General features: G+C 37.1%; 1 protein-coding gene across 1 annotated transcript; it reads right to left on the bottom strand.

The window, feature by feature from the left end:
* Nucleotides 1-350: 350 nt before the first annotated feature.
* LOC130988795 (zinc-finger homeodomain protein 10-like) lies at nucleotides 351-1,839 on the bottom strand. The gene has a single exon (XM_057912756.1). It carries the CDS (start codon nucleotides 1,446-1,448, stop codon nucleotides 567-569), a length of 882 nt encoding a protein of 293 aa, XP_057768739.1. The 5' UTR covers nucleotides 1,449-1,839; the 3' UTR covers nucleotides 351-566.
* Nucleotides 1,840-24,738: the final 22,899 nt, after the last annotated feature.

Raw genomic sequence — 24,738 nt, 5'->3', positions numbered from 1 at the left:
TACATAGATGAGATAAAGCAAAAGATGCAAGAATAAAATATGAGACCATGGCATCTAAATTCTAAAGTACAAAACCTACAAGATTAAAGAAACAATTATTTTGGAATAATAATATTAAATCTTCATATATCATTCTATCCATAAATGTAGTAAAAATTAAATTATTAAGAAAACTGGCCCAATTAGTTTAATACAACCACTTTTTGCTGCTTGATTTCAGACAACCAACAGCAATGTTTCAATGGATCGACTTTGGATGCATGACAAGTGAAAAAAATAATGTTAATTCTTGATATGGAATTAATTTATTCGATCATGGCGATCAAGAAAATAATTAATGCAGAGACCGATTTAGATAAATGATAAATAAACAAATATTTAGTAATTAACCACAAGTTCGATCAAGGCTAATGATAGTAATAGGTACGCAAAATAAAGATTAATCAACAAAGGTAAGAATCTAACAAGCAGAATTAGGAATTAAACTAAGAAATTGCAGCCGAAATTCCTTTGCTCATCTATCTAAAACATTATTTTAATTAACCCTTAATTTGGAAGGAAAAGATTCAAGAAGAAGACGATCCATTAGTACCAAGAATAGTGTTGTTATCATGGTGGTGGTGGCGCAGCTCTTGCAACTGAACATTTTCTTTGCTGTCACTTTCTTCGGCGGCGGCGGCGGCGGTGTTAGATTGATGATCCTTCTTAGCGAGAGTGTTCTTGTTGTTATGCATCCACACTTTCAAAACCCCTCTCTCTAATCCAGCTTCGCTGCAAAATTCGTTGATCAAATTTTCATCTTTCCTCTGCATTTTCCACCCAACTCTCTCTGCGAATTCCAGCATTTTCTCCTTCTGATTTTGGGTGAATTTGGTGCGGTACCGTTTGCGGCTGCCGGAGCTCATCAGCGGCGGCGAAGAGGCGTTAACGAGAGCGCCGCCGTCGGACAGGCCGTGGCTCAGCGCCAGCAGCATGTGCGGCGCTGAGGGGTAGAAGGAGGAGGAGATCGGCGGCGGCGACGGCGAATTATCCGGGCTGGCGCTGTTGAGGCGCGGCGGCGGGGGAGGGGGAGGGTGATGGCGGTGGTGGGGGCGGTACTCGAGGGCGGGCAGCGGCGGCGGCGGCGGCTCCTCGGGCTCGCGGCGGTGGAAATTCCGGTGGCAGCCGCAGGCGGCGCATTTGAGGGAGGTGGGATCGGCGGGGTTGGAGGCCGGGGACGGCATAAACTCGCCGCAGCCGTCGACGGCGTGGCCGCCGAGGCTGGCGGCGTGGTTCTTCAGGCATTCCCTGTACGTCACCACAACCGGGTGGCCGTGGTGGAGGTGCAGCGGCGCGTGGCGCTTCAGCACCCCGTTGCTCGACGGTGGCGGGGGCTTTGCGGGTTGGATCCGGGTCGGAGTCTCGGATTCAGCATCGGGGGTTTTGACTGCCGAATTGCTTAGCTCCATGGCACCTCAAAATTACATCAAAAAAATTTAACAGTGATTTTAAGGAAGGCTTTTTTTTATTTTTTTTATTTTGCTCCCCCTTTTTTTCTTGCGTGTTTATTTTTTATTTTTCTGCAGTGGTTTTTTAGAGATTGTGATTAGAGATGGAGTTTAGGGTTTGGGGGAAAAGCAAGAATCTTTGGCCATGTGGGGAAGGGTGGAAGAAAGGGAGATGGGAAGCTTAAGTTAGAGAGAGAGAGAGGGAGGAGAGAGAAACCAAGAATGGTTTGGTTTTTGTTTGAGTGATGATGATGATATTGATGATGATAAAAATCTTGATTTCGTGGTGATGCTTGTTGACCACTTGTTTTTATTTCTCAACCAGAGTTAATTTATGTGGTTAGCTCTTAACTATGTCTCCCAAATGATGCTTCTTTTTTTTCTCACAATAAATACTTTTTTTTGAGGCAGTGAATCACAATAAATACTTGCTTCTACTCTTAACCAACTTTCATTTTCTCTCTGGGTTTGACTTGGTCTTTTGCATGTAAATTCTAACCATAGTTGACTGTCTAATTTATTACATATTTACATAACAGGAAATCTGATAAATTTGGAGTTTAGTAATCTTTTTGGTATTTTACAGCACATATTATTCAATTGAATTGTTTATGCCTGAGGCTGTGGGATACAGTGTGTACAGTACACTCAGAGGAAAAAGTCATTTGCCTGAGTTTTTCTTTTTTTGAATTCTTTTGTTCAATTTGAAGGGTTGGGTTAAATAAAAAATAATAAGAAAAAACATAAATAACTGTTATTTATGTTATTTTATTGTTCTTTAGTATACCAATTTCAAGAGTAACAAACGTTCAATTCATTGTCTAAGATCTAACTCACTTTGAAATTCCTTTGTAATGGTTAATTGATACCATGACTCACTTTAGACAATTCAAGTCGGTAGAAGGACTTATATCAATTTTTTCGAAGGAAAGATTAAGGAGGTGATTGATACGCTCAAATGGAATGGAAATGAAAATGAAATGAAGATAGAAAATTAATGACAAATTTTAACTGATTTGCATAAGGATTACTATTTGTTAGATTCCATTCATATGATTGGTAGCTAGAAATAAAGTTTAGGAATGAAATGGAATTATTTTATTTTACTAATTTATCTTTTACATCGCTTTCAAAGTATAAAAATTATAAATATAATTGAGTAGATAAATATTTTATTAATATAATTCACGAAAAACATTTACAAAAAATTAAATAAAAATAGTAATTTTGTGGATGTAATATAAAGTTTTATAGGATATATACTCTTTTCTTAAAAATTAAAAAAGTAATTCTATTTTTTTTTCTTTAACTTTATAGAACTTAAACAGTTGAATCAATTAATACTAAATTATGTTAAGACTATTAAGGAATCAATAAAATTTAGCATAAATTTCACATATTATTATTATTATTATTATTATTATTATTATTATTATTATTATTATTATTATTATATTTATAGTAAAACCGTAAGCATAGCAGTTCTCATTTAAAAAGAATATTATTTCATCATAAAATATATATATATATATAAATTATATATATATATATATATAAATTATATATATATATATATATATATATATATATTTGTATTCGTTATACTGTAAATAGTTAATTTAGTTATACATATTTTTTAATGATGTGGACCCAATGTTTATAGCACTCCATATAGGCTACAAAAAAATCAACTAGTTAGTGTAATTGTTGATGTACAATAAATAAGAAAAAATATATATATAATAGAAACATGAAAAAAAGTAGGACAACAAATTATATGAAATAAATACATAGAATCTTATTATATATGATTATGTAATGTGTCGCATCTATTTCAATCCATATATTAAACATATATTAAACTATTGCTTATATAAAGATGATAGTAATATTTTATTTTTAAAAAAATATATATTCAAAAAAAAACTTTTTACATTTTGAGTATAATAATAATAATAATAATAATAATAATAATAATAATAATAATAATAATAATAATAATGTTTCATACATACATATTCATACAAAGAGTAAAATTTTGAAGTAGCCAAAATGAAGCATAAAACACAATTTATGGCCACACATTGAAAAAACACAAATTTTGGCCATTTTTATAGCTTTGGGACGTTTTTGCCCTTAATTGGGCGGACTGGGTAGGGTCAGGAGCGCGGGTCGCGTGCCGGGTAGGATCAGGCACGCGGGTCGGGTTAGGCACTTATGGCACTATTAGTGCCATAAGTGCCAAGCTTGGCACTTATGGCACTAATAGTGCCATAAGTGCCAACGAATTTTTTTTTTTACTCCCCCTGCCCTGTCTACCCCCCAGACCCCCGACCCCACCCACCCCACCCACCCCCAAGCCAAAAACTTTTACTTTATTATTTTATTTTATGGCACTTATGGCACTAATAGTGCCATAAGTGCCAACGAAATTTTTTTTTTACTCCCCCTGCCCTGTCTACCCCCCAGACCCCCGACCCCACCCACCCCACCCACCCCCAAGTCAAAAAAATTTACTTTATTATTTTATTTTATGGCACTTATGGCACTATTAGTGCCATAAGTGCCAACGAAAATCCAAAATAAAATAAAGTAAAATGGTATTTTTAGCACTTATGGCACTAATAGTGCCATAAGTGCCAAACATGCAGAACAAATATAGAAACAACAGCATCATCTAAACCCTAAATGGAACATTTAAACCCTAAATGGATAATCTAAACCCTAAATGGAACATCTAAACCCTAAATGGATAATCTAAACCCTAAATGGAATATCTAAACCCTAGGGGAAGTGTTTAAAAAGTTCCTTTTGGCTTGGGGGTGGGTGGGGGGGGTAGGGTCGGGGGTCAGGGGGTAGGCAGGGCAGTGGGAGTAAAAAAAAAAAATTATTGGCATGGGGTGGGTGGTGGGGGGATGGGTGGGGTTGGGGGTCTGGGGGGTAGACAAGGCAGGGGAAGTAAAAAAAAAAAAAAAAATTTGGCTTGGGGGTGGGTGGTGGGGGGGGTGGGGGGTGGGTGGGGTTGGGGGTCTGGGGTCTGGGGGGTAGACAAGGCAGGGGAAGTAAAAAAATTTTTTTTTTTTTTTTGGCGTGGGGGTGGGGGGGTGGGGGGGGTGGGTGGGGGGTGGGTGGGGTCGGGGGTCTGGGGTAGACAAGCAGGGGAAGTAAAAAAAAATTTTTTTTTTTGGCTTGGGGTGGGTGGTAGGGGGGGTGGGTGGGGGGTGGGTGGGGTCGGGGGTATGGGGGGTAGACAAGGCATGGGTTAATCCCTAAATCTGGATCCGGGTCAAAGAAAGTTGTTGAATCTATTGGGTTAAAGGGTAAATTAGGTAGAGCACATAAAAGATGGCCAAATATTGATGTTTTAAATTTTGTGGACAAAATTTAAGTTTCAATCACCAATAGGGTCATCCGGCCCTATTGTTTCTTCATACAAATATACATGTCAAAACTTAAATTTAGAAGGATTAAGAATGAAATAGAATAGCTAATGTCTGGTAGGTGGAAGGAATATTGATTTCCTTTGATGTAGGAAACTAAGAGTGATGATTCCTACAAAGAAAATATATCAAACAAAGGAATGAATTCAAGGTAGCAATCATCATTCCATTTCCACCCTCATTCCATCATATCAATCACCCCCTAAAGTTTCAACTAAGATAAAACCTCATTTTAAAATACAAATTATGAATCATTTTCAGCTCCTAGATTATGAAGTTTTTCAATGAATTCATTATCATAAAATTTATCAAAATTCCATGTTTCATAGTTCCTAAGAGCAACCATAATGGAGCTCGTTAGGCGGGCTAGACTTGCGCCAGCGAGCCCTGCCCCATTGCCGAGCCAAGGGGCTCGATTGCCTGCTCGATAGAATGAGTCTGACTTGTTGTTGTTAATAGGATTGGTAAAATGGTTCCTATTTTTCGGTTATAATCGAACCAAAAAACTGGTTAATCGGTTAACCGATAATCGGTTTTCACCGGTTCAGTTCAATTTTTGATTATTTAGTTATATGTTAACCGATTAATCGGTTTAACCGGTCAGTTAACTGGTTAAACCGAATTAACCGATTTATCACTATTAAAATTTAATTAATTTATATTTCATATTCGAATTTATGAAATTTCCAAATTAGTAGTCGTCTAGGGCAGAGAGAGGCAGATTTTAAAACTTCACTTCACTTTTATTGTCGCCGTCGGCGCCTTTTCCCACCGGCCACCGGCGCCTTTTACCCCTCGGTCTACCACGCCTCCGTGGGACCGTGGCTGAGCTCTCCCTCGATCCACAGATATTCTTCATGTCGGCTCACCGGTCACCGTTGCTGCCACCTCACTGGTCGTCACCACCACCACCAGCCTCCGCCTCAGTCACGTCACCAGTTGTCCCCGTCGCAGGCTTGCAGCTAGCCTTCTCCTTTGGTAAATAAGCCCTCAATTTTTAGGGGAATTTAGAAATTTTGAATTGACAATTGAGAAGCCCTCAGTTTATGTTTAGCTTGTACTTGTTGTCTTGTTCAGTGGAAGATTTGTTAATTGTAATTGAGTAGTAGATTTGTCATTTATAACTCAAATTTGTTGTCACCATTGAAACAAAAGCTGGGAATACATTTGTGATTTGTTAATATAGAAAGAATTTTGTCATATAAACTTTAAATATAACTAAATCCTGTGTAAAACATCAATTGGATAATTAGATTAGATTGGAGATACGATCCCTGTTCAACTGTTCTTTTTTGAAAACAATACTTCTTTGCACACAAAATATATATGTCCCTACAATTCCTGAGTCATCGTAGGAATTGAATAAGGGACTACCTTCTCTGTAGCTAACTTGTTTACTTGTATCTATGATGCTAGGAAGCTACTTGTTTCTTTCTTGTTGTTTGAGCGCTTAAACGCTCGTTTAAGGGCTCGCTTGAGTGAAGCCCATTTAGGGCTTTCAAACACCTATATCAGGACTACTGAGTGTCCTCCGGACTAGGAATTCAATCAGCCCAAGGTTCTCGTGACAACGAGGGATATGAGAACTTAAAATTGGTTGTCCATCTACCTCATTAACCGATTAATCGGTCCGATTAATCAGTTAACCGAACCATAAATCGGTTTGACTTTTGGTTATTAAAATGGTTGTTAACCGATTCTAAACCGGCCGAACCGGACTGAATACCAACCCTAGCTGTTAATATAAGGCATGTGCATTGCATGCGCCATTTAAAAAAAGAGTCAAAAATTAGATATGAAATTCAATAGTCATTCGATTTTTTTTTCTTCCAAAATAGCTGTTGAATGATAATTTTATTTAATTTTGTTTTTTCAAATTTCTCCTATAAATACATCCTACTTTAATTCATTTTCTTTGGAAGAGCATCCACAATGGTAGAGTCTCTTTGGGGGCTCTAATGAGGTGGTCCCCACTTAAGAGTCATCACTTCATAACAAGGGGAGGGGCTCTAAAAAAAAAAAAAAAAAATTAGCGCACTACAGAGTTATTGAAGTTCCCTAGAATTCTAGGGTTTCCGTCCTCTAGGTTTTTCTAGGGTTTTCGTCTCTCGTCTGAGTTCCGTCCGGGGTTTTTGCCCTCCTTTCGTCGGCAGTGTTTCCGCCTTTGTCTTGCCCTTTACTTTCTCTTGTCTCTCTTTCTTTGTTTCCTTTTCTTTTTCTCTTTTGCTTGTGATTTTACCGGTGTTTATGGTGTGTTGATCACCTCCTTTTCATCGTTTTCTGGTGTGTGCAGGTTCTATGGAGCGGGGTGTATTTCCTTGGGGTTATGAATCTGATACTGGGGTTCAAGAACGTACTAATCGAGAGGCACAGATTGTGGAAATTGAGGGTACAGAGGTGACGGATGGAGTGGTGGAGAATAATGCAACATATGGACTGGTTGGGCGCTTGATCTGCACAAAACCACCAAATGGTTTCCATTTGATGGAAATCATAAAGAAATCTTGGAAAACATCCAAAGACTTCAAGGCACGAGAATGGCGGAAAAATTTGTTTCTCTTCACTTTTGAATCAAATGAGGACCGTGAGTGGGTGATCAAACGACAGCCCTTGATGGTTCGATCCAACCATCCAGTATGCACATTGTTAACGGCAGTTTTTGGGTGAGAGCATACGACCTACCGATGAAATGTATAGCTCCAACTATACTGCGCAATATTGCTGGCCAGATTGGAACAGTTGAGGAGATTGACTCGGAGGTAAATTTTGCGGGGTGTTTTGCCAGATTTAAGATAAACTTTGATGTTACTATTCCGCTGCTTCGTGGATTAACTATTAAATTCGATGGCAAAGAACTCTGGATCCCTCTAAAATATGAAAATTTGCCGATTTTCTGCTACCGATGTGGAATTATAGGCCACCACACCCGTGCATGCGAGAAGGAATCAGAAGAGGATGACTCTGGCAAGCAGTTTGAAGATCTATTATATGGCCCGAAATTGAAAGCTTCTCCTCTTAAACGGGTCAAAATGGCAGAACGGGATAAAAGCTCGAAAAAGGCAGATAACATTTCAGCAGAGGTAAAACCAAAGGAAACGCAGCTAACACCACAAAATCCCAACCTTGCTCACTACTCTTTTCCCAACCACAAAAAACAGCCGGAAGTAATATCTCACAATACTTTTGAGGATGTCATTTTCAAGCCTCCCAAATTCAATAAACCCAGGCCTCCCCCTCTATCCTATAACCCTTCATCCGAACCCGGTCCCAATAATGCCCACCCTCGACCAAAATCTTATGCCCATGTCCCAATAATCCCTCATCTTGGAAGCTCTTCTGATACCTTTTCACCATCCCTTTCTTTGCAAAACCAGGAAAACATTACCCTTCCCCGCCAAACTGATCTCCCACCTGCTTTTATCACCCTTCATGCAGATCACTCGGACATCATTCCCCTCACTTTTTCCATAAATGACACACCTAGAGTTCCCTCCAATCCAACTGATATCACACCTACAAAAGATCTCATCACCCGCCTCAACCTACAGCCTATCCAAAAAACAAAAAAATGGACCCGACAAACCCGCCTACCATCCGAAACCCCCCAAGTATCCACTACTTCGTTTACTAATGCCAAAAAGAGGCAGTTGTGCAAGGAGGAGACTGTCGGCACTCAAAATAATGAAGGAGTTGTGGATTTTGTCCAGAAAAAGCTTAAAAGCACGGTTCTTGCTGATGAATCACCCTCAATTGCATCAACGGCGGAGATTGCTAAGGAGCAATCCCACCGAGCACAATGAATCACCTAATGTGGAACTGTCGAGGGCTTGGGAATCCAGCGACAGTTCGTCAACTCGTTTGGCTTGCCAAACAAAAGCGTCCCGAGGTGCTCTTTCTTATGGAAACAAAATTACTTACTAATGAATGGCATTCAATTCTTCAATGATGGGTTTTAATAACTCTTTTGTGGTGGATTGTGACTGTACCACTGGAGGTCGTCGCGGTGGGATGTGTTTGCTTTGGGGAGATAACTTGGTGGTGACGATTAAGTCTTGGTCTGATCATCATATTCTCAGTACTGTTGATGACTCGAGAAATCCTTCTTGGGATTTTTGTGGCGTTTATGGGTGGAGTCGTACTGAAGATCACCATCTGACCTGGTCTTTAATGCGATCCCTTCTACCTCAGATGGCGGAGAGATGGTTATGTGGTGGAGATTTTAATGAAACTTTATATCATTTTGAGAAATTAGGAGGACAAATAAAAGTTGATGCTCGTTTGGTTTCTTTTCGTGAGGTGGTGGAAGATTGTGGCTTGACTGACCTCGGTTTCATTGGAGATCCCTATACTTGGACGAATAATCAAAAGGGAACGAATCATATTTTGGAAAGACTTGACAGATTTTTCGGTAGTGAAGCGTGGATAGCAGCTTACCCGGGGTTCGAAGTTCATCACTTAGCTCGCAAATCTAGTGACCATTGTCCCTTGGTTTTGATGATGGATAAATCTGAACCTGACACTCTTAATCGGCCTCGTCCTTTCCGCTTTGAAGCTATGTGGTTGAAAGAAAAAAAGGGTAAAGATTTATGTGGCAGACTGTGGGAGATGGGTGGAAGCTCCTCCACAGTTGGACAGCTTCAGCACAAACTCACGGCCATGGGAGCTGAATTGAAGATTTGGGAAAAGACGGAATTTGGACACATTAGGAAACGGTGTGCGCAGATCCGTGAGGAGTTGGCTGAACTGCAGAAACCTTTTAAGGATGCAAACACAAAGAATGAACAGCGGCTGTTAGAAAATGAACTTGATAGTCTTCTCTCAAAATAAGAAGTTATGTGGAAGCAACGGTCTCGGGCCGATTGGATGGCGGAAGGGGATAGGAATACCGGTTTTTTCCATAGGGTCGCTGAAGGAAGAAAAAAAAGAAATTTTATTAGGGAGATTGATACTGGGAATGGTACAATTACTAGAAAACATATGGAGATGGAGGCTGTGTTCAAAAACCATTTTCAACAACTCTTTACTGCTGGTGTGATTCATAACCCCCGGGAGGTCCTCAATTCCATCGAACCGGTCATTACAGAAGAGATGAACAGGGCGTTGATTGCCCCTTATTCACAGGAGGAAATTGTACAAGCTCTCCGTAATATGCACCCGGCCCGGACGGTATGCCGGCTCTGTTTTATTCTTCTACTTGGTCTTCTGCAAAAGTTGATATTGTCCCTTTACTTCTTGATGTGCTTAACAATGGTGTCTCCCCTGGTCCGTTAAATTCTACGTTTATTTGTCTCATTCCTAAGAAAAAGAAGTGCTCTACTCCTAGTGATTTCCGACCTATTAGTTTGTGCAACGTGGTGTATAAACTGATTTCAAAAGTCATCACTAACCGTTTAAAACTTTTTCTCCCTTCTATCATCCATGAGAGTCAGTCGGCTTTTGTTCCTGGGCGTCATATTACTGATAATGCTTTACTTGCTTTTGAAATTTTCCATATGATGAAGCTTAATAAGGCAAAAGCTCATGGGGTGTTTGCTTTCAAGTTAGATATGGCAAAGCCTTATGATAGGGTGGAGTGGAGTTTCTTGGATTCTATGATGCGTCGGTTTGGTTTTGCGTCTTCTTTTGTTGATCTTGTTATGCGATGTGTTACCTCTGTTACCTTTCGTGTGCTCGTTAATGGTTTTCCAGGAGACGAGTTTGTGCCAAGCCGTGGTCTTCGACAAGGTGATCCCTTATCGCCTTTCCTGTTCCTTTTCTGTGCAGAAGCTCTTTCTGGCCTCCTTCGGCAAGCTGAAACAAGTCATTTAATTCATGGAGCTCGCCTTTGTCGCACTGCACCCCGTATTAGCCATCTTCTCTTCGCCGATGATTGCATCATTTTTGGGAGGGCAAACTCCACGAAAATAGGGAAGATTCGGGATATTCTTAGCCAATATGAGTTGGTCTCTGGGCAGCTGGTAAATTTAGAGAAGTCTTCTATTTCCTTTAGTGGAGGTGTCTCGATGGAGACAAAGCTCTTGTTAGCAGGGCAGTTGGGGGTCCAATGTCAAGGCCAACCAGAGACCTATCTTGGGATTCCTAGTATTGTTGGAAGATCCAAAACAGAAATCTTCCAGATGCTTGTTGATCGAACGAGAAAAAAGTCAAAAGATTGGAAGCGGCGTTTTCTGTCAGGGGCTGGGAAAATGATACTTATTAAAGCGGTTCTACAATCTATTCCAACTTACATTATGAGTTGTTTTGCTATCCCGGATCAGATTTGTGAGCAGCTTAATAATGTGGCGGCTTGTTTCTTTTGGGGACAGAAGAATGCCGAAAGAAGAATTCATTGGAAGAGTTGGAGAACTCTTTGCATGTCTAAAGATGATGGTGGCCTTGGTTTCAGGGATATTAGAAGATTTAACCAAGCTTTACTTGCCAAACAGGTTTGGCGTATCACCCAGAATGAAGACTCGCTCTTGGCCCGTTCTCTGAAAGCTCGGTATTTTCCGAGGTCTGATATTTTGCTTACCGGAAAAGCCCATACTCCCTCATTTGCGTGGACTAGCTTAATGGTTGGCAGAGATTTATTGGACGCGGGAATTGCTTGGCGGTTGGGGGATGGAAATAGAATTCGAGTAGGCATTGACGCTTGGCTCCCGGATGGCAAAGGAAATTTCCATGCTGCTCACGTGCCACAAGGTTCGGAAAGGGTTTTAGCTAGCTCGTTGCTGTTGGAAGAGGCTTATATGTGGGATTCGGATCGCCTGGCTGAACTCTTGCCCCCTTCAGAAATTTGGAAGGTTACTACGACCCTTGTTCCGGAATCAAACTCCCAAGATAGGATTTTCTGGCCACATGCAAAAGGTAATGTTTATTCTGTTAAGTCGGGTTATCGTTTGGCTGAATCAATCGTCCGAAGGAATGAAGCTTCGTCCTCTTCGAATAACAATGATCTCTGGAGATGGATTTGGAGGTTAGATGTCATTCCTAAAGTGAAGCTCTTTCTTTGGAAATGCCTCTCGGGTGCGTTACCGACCTCGCGGGGACTGCGTGTTCGTTCAATAGAGGTGGATCCATTATGCCGCAGATGTGGTGATGCAGAGGAAACTACGGAGCACGTGATTATGGATTGCAAATGGGCTAGCTTCCTATGGGCTGTTTCACCTTTGCGACTATCTACTGTTCTACCGGATGAGAGACGAAATTTTGCTGACTGGCTTCAGGTTATTCGCCAACTCCCTCACAAAGATCTCCACAATATTTTTGCAAATATTGCATGGACTATCTGGTACTCTCGGAATATGCTACTGTTTCAAGGAAAAGATGTTTCACATGTCGATTAATTGTCTCCAGCTTGCTAAACGCGTTGAATGGACAAAGAGTGTCGTTGATTCCCCTCCTCAACCACCGCCGACCAGCCTTGCTTGCTGCCATCCTAACCAGGTGAAAGTTTGGTGTGATGCAGCTGTTGATCCGAATTCTGGCATGGGGTTTGGGGTGATGCTTAAAGACTTTGATGGTGAGATCATTGGAAGCCGATATGGATTCATACCCAGGATTTTTAGTCCAGTTGAGGCGGAAGCTGTTGCAATCTCGGAGGGAATGATCTTGTGTCAAGAACGGAATTGTGAAGATGTGATCTGTGAGACAGACTGCCAGACCCTCTTCTGGCTGCTGCGGAAACATGAGAATGATCTCTCATACCTGGGTAAAGCACTCGAAGCCATACACACAGCTGCTCAATCTTTTCGAACTTTTTCTTTCAGTTGGACGCCGCGAGAAGGAAATGCTACTGCAGATAGTTTAGCCAAATTTTCTTTATGTAATAGAGTTGCTAAGGTCTCGTTTGAGAGCCTTCCCCCTTGTTTCAACTCTGCTGGTTTTTAATATAAATTCCTGCTTCCCCTCAAAAAAAAAAAGGCTCTAAAAATTCATTTTCATTTCATTCATATTCATATTTTCAATTTTAAATTCGAACATTTTATTAAATTTAAAATTTAAGCATTACATTGATTAAAATAAAATAATAATAAAATATTACAATAATTTAATTATGGTTGGATCGAACCAAATCAATGACAAATGTGCTCAATTAAGGGGGGTGTATTGGATTGAGATTCTGTAGGATTTTAAAGGATTTCGAAAGTTTGGGTGTATTCAATCCAGACTCTTAAAAGTCCTTTAAAATCCAGAGGTATTCAATCCAGATTTTTAAAATCTTTTAAAATTCAGAGGTATTCAAACCAGACTTTTTAAAGTCTTTTAAAATCAGGTGGTATTCAACATTTCATGTATTTTAACAATACATGGATTCTGATGGATTTGTGATAAACACTCATTTTGCATAATTTATATGGTTTATTTTATGTGGATTAAGTCGAAATTATGCCCGCTTTATGGTTGTTTAGAGTTCACTGCATATAAATTCATGATTTCACGGTTGGGTATAGTTTTGATTGTTTTAACACAGGAATAAGTCTTTCTTGGAGTATGTTTAGTAAGGAATACGTCTAAGGAAAGAGATGTGAGAGAATCGAGCCAGAAAATCAAGAAAAGACGAAGATTTTGAGCTAGAATCGTGAAGAAGAGAAAACGGCAGTCAACGGCCATTGACCGCCGAGTTGGAGGAAAACGTGAAGAAATTCGGCGACTGCTTCGGCGGGCCCCGACCAGGTCGCCGAAGTCCCTGGAGGAATTTTGGCTTTGGTTTTTGAACTCGGCGGTCGCCGAGTTTGAAGGGGATTTGTGCAGTTTTCGGCGGTCAACTCGGCGGGCGCCGTGTTGACCGTCGATCCGGGATTTTCTACGGGCTTTTTCCGAATTTTTATGTTTTCATTTTCAAACTCTGTTTTTACTATAAATAGGTCATCTTTTGACCTATCTAGGGTTCCCAACTTTAGTTTTGAGTTTCATTGCTTTCTAGTTCTTAGAGCTTAGATTTGATTTCTGCAAGATTGAAGATTCAAGATTCAAGATTCAAGATGTCACTTTGGTTTATTTTGGGTTTTATATAATTTAGTTTTACAATTGCTTTCTTAATAATTATGTTTATGTTTTATTTTGTTATGTCTAGCTAGTTCTTTAATCTAAACCTAGGGTTTGTACATAGTTGGTTAAATATGTGTATTTGATTTATTGATATCAATTTGCCCTGTGATTCATGATTCTTGGTGCTTGTTTTCTTGTGAATTATTTGACCAACAGTTTACATGTCTAGCTATCAGTTTGAAGTCTTGAATGCGATGGCTGTTCAGCCGATTCAGGAATGTATGTTATAGTGTTAGCCTTGAGTCTTCAATGCAATAGGTGAAGCTATAGGGAGCTATTCTTTGTGTGCTTTTGAGAGTTAATTTATTCCTTTGAGTCTTGAATGTGATAAAGGATTCATTAATCTACGTTCATATGTGTTTGGTAGAGAAGCTTGTGGATAGTTCGGTGATCTCTCATCAGACGTTGGATTAAATTGGTAATTGAGTCAATAGATTGAATGCATGTGATTGATTAGTGAAAATAGAACCCTAGGGTCAGAGTCTTTTATTATTTGATTTATTCTCATGTTTTATTTGCTTTGTTTTGATTTTAGTTTTATTCATCCATCATAGTTAAGTTTGCCTGAATATTACCAGAGTTTGCATTAGGATTATTTAGAGTAGTTCGTTGTGATAGTCCTTGTGGATATGATACCATGCTTGCTGTTTCGTGCTACAATTGCACTGTTTATTTGCAGTTATTGTTGTTAAGAAATTAGCGATCAATTTGTCAAAAAAATACAAAGGACGAAATCCGAGCTTCAGACTTGAGATTTCGATGGATTTCTCTAAACTCCACGCGGAGTCTATGGATATCTAAAGTCCTTTAAAATTCATGGACTTTTTAAGGTCCTTTAAAATCCTACAGAATCCAAATCCAATACACCCCCTAAATCTGAGTTGAGGCGATTGTGTATTTGTCGGTCGTAAATGAGGATTGTCGAGAAAAATACTGTCAAAATTCTGGCGGAGCTCCAGTTCGAGTACGAGATGGAGCCGAGCTACTCAACGCCTCGTTGTTGCCCTCATCTTTCCATTCCGTTGCGTATTCACATTCGTCTTTAATTATCATGTTGTGCAAAATAATGCACGCAAACATGATATTGCTTAATGGGCATTCTTCAAAAGAAGAGCAGGTCATTGTAATGGGTAAAATCCGTATAAGCCTAAGTATACGACCCAACGGGCTAGCCTGGTAAAGCGGTCAGTACCATATTCATAGCACAAGGTCCAAAGAAAGCCCATTTGCGGGAGATACGTGAATCTGCTAGGAAAAACCCTAAACATGACAGTTACTTGGCGACTAAGTCAGACGAGAGTCGCAGGAGATCGTTTCCTAAGAAGTCGGAACCACTAGGGTTTCAACGAGTATTCTAGCAAACCCTAACCCTAGTCGCCTCCTGGCAGGCTCGTGACCTATATATGCCAATTCATTAACGCAATCACGGCATCCACAATCACTCGTGATGAGGGGTGAAATATGTATTCATCTAAGATTGTGACACGTGGTCTACTTAAATAAGCCAGAATATTATAGGAGACAGGTAGCACCAGAGAACACTCATCTTTAAACAATTTTCAGAGCGGACCAAGTCAAAGAATATCAAGACAGAGAAGACCAAGTCAGAGGAGACCGAACCAGAGAAAACCAAGTCAGAGAAGACCGAACCAGAGAAGACCGAGCTAGAGAAGTGGATATCAGAGAAGTAGCTCCAGGCCAAGTCAGAGAGATGGTTCCAGAGGTGGTATTAAAGACAATGCTCCGACAAAGAATCTGACACCTTTCCAGGATATATCCACTTGGCCTAAGTAGTTAGTGCGCGGAGCGCGTGTATTAGTGTGAAATTACTGTAATACCCTCCTTGTAACCTCTATAAATAGTTCATCCCCATAATAATATACACACGATATTCACCACACCGGAAATACTCTAAGGCTTTTCTCTCTTGCATATAGAAACTCAGGTGAACCGAAAGAAATCTCTCTAAGTCCAAATTTCTAGTTTAATTGTGGACTCATCAACTGGCGCCGTCTGTGGCAAAAAAGTCTAAGACGTGAGAAAATACCGAGCGATTCTGCCTTTCTGGGATGCCTGTCGGAGTTTTCTATCTTCGAGGGGGTATTATAGATCGGAAGGCATAAAACATCGATAAAAAAAGGCACGAATTAAGCATGTTATGTTACAATTAGAGGGCCGAATCAGTTGTGAAGTAGAAAAGTGCCAACGCTATGTTTCAACCCCGCTTTACTTTAAAATTTTGAATTTCTATCATTGTGGTAGTGTTTCATGTGTGTATTTGCATGATTATATGCGCGTCGATTGAAGGCTGTGAATGTTTCACGCAATTTTGTGTGTCGATCTAGAAGTCATCAATGTGTTTGAAATGGTATATAGGTTAGAATACCTTCCTCTTGCCAAAGGATCACTTTGTGATCTAGGTCTGGAATGATACAATGCCACGTACCTCTACGTGCGTGAGTAGATCTGAGAATTTAGAGTAGTTTGTAGGTGTATGCATTTTTTATGCTTATAACTGTCGCTCATCTCCTTCAGAACTTTCACGTGTTTTGTTCCTTTGCATGGTCAGGTTCTCATCTTATGGTTTGTAAAATATGATGTGCTCGAGAATATGTTTCAGCAAATATCCGACTAGCCTCGTATCAACAAAGCATTGCCAAACACTACAACAAGCATATTCGTACCCGCACATTCAAGCCGGGTGACTGGGTGTTACGAAAGGTGTTCCAGAACACCAAGGAAATAGGTGCAAGTACATTAGCCCCGAATTGGGAAGGACCATATCTGATCACCAAAGTGGTTGGACATGGAGCATACAAATTGCAATCGACAGACGGACGTGACATAAACAACAGTTGGAACGCCATCCATCTCAAACAGTATTACGCTTGAACCATACGCTTCTACTTTACTTTATAAGGTCTTCCGAGACCAACTCAATCTACTACACGTTTACTGACCTTTGCATGCAGGTCAGAAATACATTCGGGTTTGATCCCTTAATCGGGTATGTAGGCAGCTCTAAGGAGCGCAGCTCCCCCTTGCCCTCAACACCCGTTTGACTATGACAAATTGAGAGAGTTGCACCACATCTTTAGTCTTAGTTTAACAACTAAGAATGTGCTATGAATGTGGTACGAATCGCTTTACCAGGCTAGCCCGTTGGGCCGTATACTTAGCCTTATACGGATTTTACCCATTACAGTTTCTCGATAATAGCCCAACGAGCTTGATAGACGCCAAAAGCTTGTTCTATGTCCTTCCGAGCCGCTTCTTGCATCAACTTGAATATCTTATTCTTCTCGTCCGATGAGAATGGAGGACTCTTTACAAAAGTGGGCCAATCGGAGTAGATGTCGTCAGTTAAATAGTACCCCATCGTGTAGTAGGAACCATTAGCTTCGAATGTCATCGGTGGAGCCCTGCAATTATTAAAATCTTAAACTAATATGTGTAGTTGTCAATTTCTCATATATAATTCAAGAAATAGTTGATAGACATAGCTTGGATGGTATTAGTGGGTTTTTCCCCACATCGGAAGTCTGTTAAAAGGTACACATTTTTTAAAAGTATTATTTAGTATGTTCAGTCTTGATATAATTACAAAAGTTAGTGTGATATATGCTTATAGCATGTTTATAATATTTTAGTGTTCAATTGTATTTAGAACTCATTTTAATACATTCATAGTTTTCACACCAAAACTAGTTGTGTTTTGGGGGAAAGTATAACAAGAGGGAATGCAGTGATCAATCTAGGCGTTCATTAACTAATGTATTAATTAAAATATTCCAATTATAACAATAACATTGTTAAGTAACGACGATGCGTTGAACACATTGATGTCGTTGTTTGAGTTGGGTACCCCAAAAACGAAGGTCAGATCTACAGATCTTGGGATGCGACAACGTCGAGGATGATCGTCGGTTCACTGTGACCACCTCGAGTGTATACGCTGCCTACCACGCTATTGGACAATTCTTCAACTTCCAAGTGCATGCAATCGAGGCTCCCTAGCATTCCCGGGAACCCGTGCTTCGCCTCGTGCATTGCAAGTAGCCTTCGACAAAATTGACCTCCTCAAGTATTTCGGGCCGAAGTTGCGGATGATTGCTCGACAGAATTTCCTCAAACACTCTAGCGACGTAGACTCGGCAATTCGCATATACTCGTCGCAAGAATCATCAGAATCTCCATTTGCCCGTGTGAATCTTTATCTCTTAGTGCAGTCTTCACGCTGTTGGAAGTAAAGATAAGCCTGCAGGACATTGACGATGCGCAAGAACAAGTCTCGACGCACAGGAAAATGTCGCCGGGAAAAGGCTTCACCATAGACAGGATCGAGGGCAAATTAATCCCGATAAAGACGTTCACCACCGACTTTACGATTGTGATAAATGTAAGCTTTCTTCTTCGGTCTTCGCCTCGGAGGGCTATCCGGTAGATCAATTGTGTGGGCTATTTCTAAAAATTGATTTACGACTTGCATGAATTGAATAGCGGGATTAATGTTGAAAGTGGGAAGAAGAAGACATTGTTGGAGGAAAATGAGAAATAAAAAATTAGTAGTAGGAATTGATTGAGAAATGAAAGAAATATAGTATTTATAGATAAATTTAGAATTAAAAAAAATATTTTTGTAATAACTTTTTAATTTTTTTTTCAACTGAAAGAGCTATTGGAATCAGAATTAAAATTCAATTTTATTATATATATATATATATATATATATAGATATATATATTTTAAATGGCGCGTGTATAGCATGGATCTAACATATTTTTCTTCAAGCATGACATGATGCTTAAAATTCAGCTCAAGTCGAACAGATGAGGCAGTAATGGAGGGGCTTTAACTATGGGGCTCGAATCGGCGAATAGAGCCCCAATGTGGATGCTCTAATAGTCTAACTACTCCCGCCTCTCGAAAAACTAATGTCAATTTATTTTATCTGGAATGATTACTCGTGCTTCATATCGCAATAATTAAAATAAATTAAAGCTAGCGGATTATTGTTTTCTTGCAACATTATAATATCTTTTACATAGCGCTGACACATACTCCTTCCGTCGCATTGATCTTGTCATGTTTTCCTTTTAGGGTTGTCCCATTTAGGGGTGTAATCAAACCGAGCCGAACCGAATAGTGGTGTGTTCAAGTTTGGTTAATTTGTTTAGTATCGAATCGAATCCCGAACTTTACTTACTGAATACTTTGAGGCTCGCGAGCGGCTCACGAGCCTAATCGAGCCTATACAAACTTTCTAAATTTATATTTATATTCAAAATATTGATTATTTTATTTTTAAAATAAATTATTTTATTTAAAATAGTAAACATATTAATTATTTTCTTATGACAAATAAAATTAAGTAGAGATTTAATACAATTATTATTAATTTTAGTGGATAAATATAAGTTGTATATACTAATAATTTATATTTTTCAAGCTGAATCACTTAACGAACATGTTCACGAGCTAACGAGCCGAATACTACTAAGCTCAAGTTTGGTTTGTTTATTTATCGAGCTTCTCTAAACGAACTTGAACGAGCTTTTTTCGAGCCGAGCTCCGAATAGTTCGCGAGCGGCTTGGTTTGTTTACACCCCTAGTCCCATTGATCTTGTCATATTTCTATATTTGGTAATAATTTTACATGACCTCATACATTTACACACTTTTACTACATTAGTTATACTCTCCTAAATAACCGTGCCCAAAAGAAATGTGACAAGCGTAATATGACGGAGGGAGTATTTGGTAAGTTCCATCTGAATGAAACCGCACTCATATTCTAATTACATGGCTCATTTAACTTTATTAATTTCCACAGTAAATATTTTAATTATTTTCTTTATATCCGAAAATATGTATATCAATTATCCTAAAAAGGAAAATAAAGAAAATATTTACTCTACTCACTATTTCTAAATATGTAATTTTTTCCTTAATTTACTATTCTTCCTTTTATAGAATTGATATTTTTTTTTTTGTTTACTCAAATAGAACTGATATTAACTATCGATACAATTGCATTCTCATGCAACGGACTTGTACCAAAAAACTATTTTAAGTTCAAACTCACATAGTGCATGCAACGGACTTATACCAAAAAACTATTTTAAGTTCAAACTCACATAGTCGTATGAGATAAGTGTAATATGTTTGAATGGATTTGTTTTTACTATATATTATATTAAGATCATATAAAGTTAATATTAATTATAATTAATATTTGTATTACGTATACCATATTCGTAGGTAGTATCCAAAATCTCTCAAATCAATATACTCCCTCCGTCCCAGCTTTTTGTATCCACTTTTAGTAGTAAATACTACTAAAAGTGGATACAAAAAGCTTGATTTACTACTAAAAGTGGATACAAAAAGCTGGGACGGAGGGAGTAATATTTTTTGGCTCGATTTATAAAGAATTGTGTATTTCGTATTACTCCCCCGTCTCATTAGTAATGTCTCAATTACTATATCGGAACATCTCACTAGTAATGTCCTATACCTTTTTAGTAAAAAAAGTTTAACTATTTAAAATATTATTAATGGTGGGCCTAATCCACTTTATACACCAATTCATTTAAAATGGGTAGTCTCAATTGCAAAATTACATTGATCTGGTATTTATTTACAAAAATATTTGAAAATGAGATCAAAATTACAAAAAAAAAATATAAGTTTGTAATTTATGTTCTCCTTCAATACAGAGACATAACCAACTAGGATAAATGGCCATCCATGTAAAGTATAATGACAAATACAAGCCAAATATATTTTCACTGAATGATGAATGTAATGCTACATACCTTATGTGAGCACTATTGATAAGCATTATTTTTGTTTAGTCTTTTTTTTATATATTGTATTCGTCCACGATATCGTTTTCACTTTGTGAATGACATGAGTTTTAAAAAGTGGTGGATAGTTGATAATAGTGGATATTGTTGTAAGTGGAGTTTATGTCTCACTATTATTGTGAGTGGAGTTTGTGGACCTTATTATTATAAATAGAAGTAAAAATATTATTGTAGACGAATCAAAATGATAAAAATAGAAATAATATAGTGAACGAAAAGAGGGTTTATTTTGATTCTAACACCTAACAAATTGTTATTGACATTATTAATTTAATAAATTACATAAAAAATCAAAGTTCTTCTTTTAAATAACGTAAAGGGCAACTGAAAAATAGCATGTGAGTTGGTTGTAGACACAATTGAAAGTTCTACTTACTAATTATGAAAAATGAAAACAAGAGTAAATAATAAGAGTAGATAAATAAATGAGGGAATTTGTAGTTGCGTGAGAGTTGCGTATATTTACCAAATTGATGTCAATGTAAGTAAAACAGAAAGAGGCAGATGTGCTGCATTTACTGAGCCCACCCTTAATTTGTCAAAGCTGCCCCAGTCTTTGTCTCGCATTCACAATCACAACGCCTCCCATTTACACTCTTGTTTTCTTTGGCTTAACACCATCGGATTCTTCAATTTCATATTTTTATTATATTTTACTAACTTGAGTATATTATAATTTATTATTTAGTGCAAAACATATTATTCTTTTAGATTAAAAGTTCAAAAATACTACTATATAAAATTGTCTAATATGTACAACCTCTCAAGTGGTATACATAATACTATATATAATTCTAAATATATTATAGAAAACAACGAATTATTTATTATAACATTTTAATAAATTATATCAAAATATGATAATAATAGTACTATTTTACAAGTAAAAGACACCAGCCAAATCTATCACACATATATATTACGTATCACATGGGTTATTAATGTAATACATAAAAATAATGCATAAATAAGGGAAATCTTTATTTGAAAAACAATATACCTTTTGATCATCATACTTTTAAAGTTGCTTCTAGGATTTATCTCACGAATAATGCTTCATAATGTTTATTCTTTTATACGTTAAAATGCTAGTATGAGCTTGTGAGTTTGTTTTTTTGTTGGTAATGTCAAAAAGAAAATAAAATGCTTTTTAGGAGAATAATTGAATAATTTTCGAATAACATGCAATGTATATATGAAGATTTTGTTAACTTGAAATAAAAAAATATAATGATTTAGTAAATGGTTTTACACCTTACGTATGACGAACACAAAAGTTGTATACTACTTCCCTGCCATTAAGAGTTTATTAATTTAGGTTTGACGGGAGTTATAAAAGTATGAACCATTGAATAAAATAAGAATTGAGGATCATTTTAGCCCTTGATCATTAAGATGATCTACGATGAATACATCATTTTAATAGATAAATGTAGTGCTTGCGTCCGAATTTTAAAGAGAGCAATTTTTATTCCGAGTATAATAAATTTAGCAGCAGATGCATTAATTTTTACTAACAATAAAATATTGTAACTAAACAGTACAATTGATAGCACGTAAAGGATTGAAATTTTGAAAACACTATGAATAATCCTACACAATCAGTAACTCAATATTCAGGCAAAGAAATAAAGGGTGATGAAGATCTAAAACTTGACTCAAGTAATGGAAATAAATAAAATAAGATAATAAAAATTCAAGAATAAAAATACTGATCATAAGGAATGTAATCACATTAATTAAATCTATACAATTAACCTAGTAATTCAAATTACTAGTTTAATCCAGTTCTAATGAGAGATCACATAAATAATCACACAGTCTCGCTAGAACAATTTATGATAGTTGATTAGTAAATTCCCTATCTCCGCTAGGTCACAAGAAAATTTACTAACTCCTAAAAGTACATAGCTCCCTATGATCCATCTACCTCCGTTAGGTCTCAAGATTAAAATGATATCACACATTCATGAATCGGCTAAATTGTTACCTCCATTAGGTTTCAAGCTGGATAACTAAACATGTAAATTATTGATAAGCTAATTCACAAGTAATTAGGCACCAAGAATTGTAAATCATAAATTGGAAGGCAATATGATATTAATAAATCAATAGCATAAATTCAATAAACTATGCAAACCCTAGAATAAAAAAAGAAAACTAGCGAGACATAATCAAATAAATAAAAGACATAATTAAAAAGAAAGTAATTGAAAAGACTAAATTAAATAAAATACGCAAAGAACTCAGTATGCAAACTCGAATCTTCAATCTTATAGAAATTCAATCAAAACTCTATGAACTAAAAAAACAATAAATCTAAAAGCTAAAAATATGAAAATATGAAAGTGGTACCCAAAATATGTCAACAAAGGGATCTATTTATAGGCTCAGGAGAAAAATCCAATACAAAAATCAGGAATACTTATATAAAATCTGAAAACAACTCAAAATACGACACCTAAGCGATCGGCTACCGAGGTCGCTACGATCATGCACATTTTCCCTCAAAATCCTCAAGAAGTTTCGACGACCTCACTGGTGGTCACGGCTGGCTTGAGCACAGTAACCTCTGACGGCGGTCGCCGAGAATGCATTTTGTCGTTTCTCGATTAATTTGAGCTCGTTTCTTTGATTCTCGAGCTCGATTCTCTTCATACTCGATCATTTGACCTTTATTGTCAGTGTTGTGTTTCCATAACACTCAAATCTGCACCAAAATAGTCAAAACTACGCTCAAACGTAATATCACGAAAGAATATGAAACTCATTACAAATGATATCACATTCGAGCACAATTCTAACACTTTAAGGAATAATAAATCAATAAAAACAAATCAAAATGAGTGTTTATCACTTACTGAAAAATTGTTACAATTATACCATTTTATTTTCTTTCCTAATACTCCCTCTGTCCACCAATTCATGTCCTAGGCTAGGTGAAGGGGACACGAGTTTTATGAAAAAATGTATTGTTTATTTGTTGAGTGAAGAAGGGGACCTGCAATTAGTAAAAGTCAATACATTAATTGGTGGATTAAGACACGAATTGATGGACGGACCAAAATGACAAATTAGCACACGAAATGGTGAATTAATGAAGAGTATATATATAGGGGTTGGTTTCTATGGAGAAATTATTTATTTTTGTGAAATTTAGAAATATTGAACATGTCAATAAATTTTAATGAACATACCAATAATTTTATTGAACGTTTGGGGATCGAATTCTGGAGTGCGGGATTTTCAACAAATACGTCTGTTCATAAAAAAATTATTGACATGTTTATCAAAATTATTGATATGTTCATATGGTAATTATTTTAACAAGTAAAATAAAAAGAATGTCCTTATAATACTACCTAGACATTTGTAGATAGTCATGCAACGTAATATTTTATTGAAAATTTTAATTTAGACATTTTTTGTTTTGTTTGATGAATAAATTATTTGTTTTTATTTCAAAAGAATTTATTGCTATGTATTTACACACACACATATATATTGGTTAGATTTAAGGTCTACATAAATAGCACATGTTTTATTAATTTTTTTAACAAAAATAAAATAAAATTAATATATTAAAAAAAGAGGATAGAAGAAAGAGAAAAAAGTTTATTTTGAAATTTTAAATGATCATAACTTATTCATTTCAAATATTTTTTTACTGATCAAATTTGACGAATTTTAATAATAAATGATAAAATTATTATTATTTTGAGATATAGTTTTATTCTATATAAGATATTTATATTGCACATATTTTTGTATTCATAAAAAAGAATTCAACATGCATCTTGAATTAACAATCATGATAATTTTTAATTTAATGTTAAAATAATAAGAAATTGATTTAAGATAAATAACATGTGATTATTTTTAAAAAAAAAAAAAAAAAATTCTCACCATTTT

The sequence above is a fragment of the Salvia miltiorrhiza genome, chromosome 6 (genome assembly GCF_028751815.1).
Source record: "Salvia miltiorrhiza cultivar Shanhuang (shh) chromosome 6, IMPLAD_Smil_shh, whole genome shotgun sequence".
Classification (NCBI taxonomy): Eukaryota; Viridiplantae; Streptophyta; class Magnoliopsida; order Lamiales; family Lamiaceae; genus Salvia; species Salvia miltiorrhiza.
The sequence above is the reverse complement of the archived record's forward strand: the minus strand, read 5'-3'. Positions and strand labels throughout refer to the sequence as shown.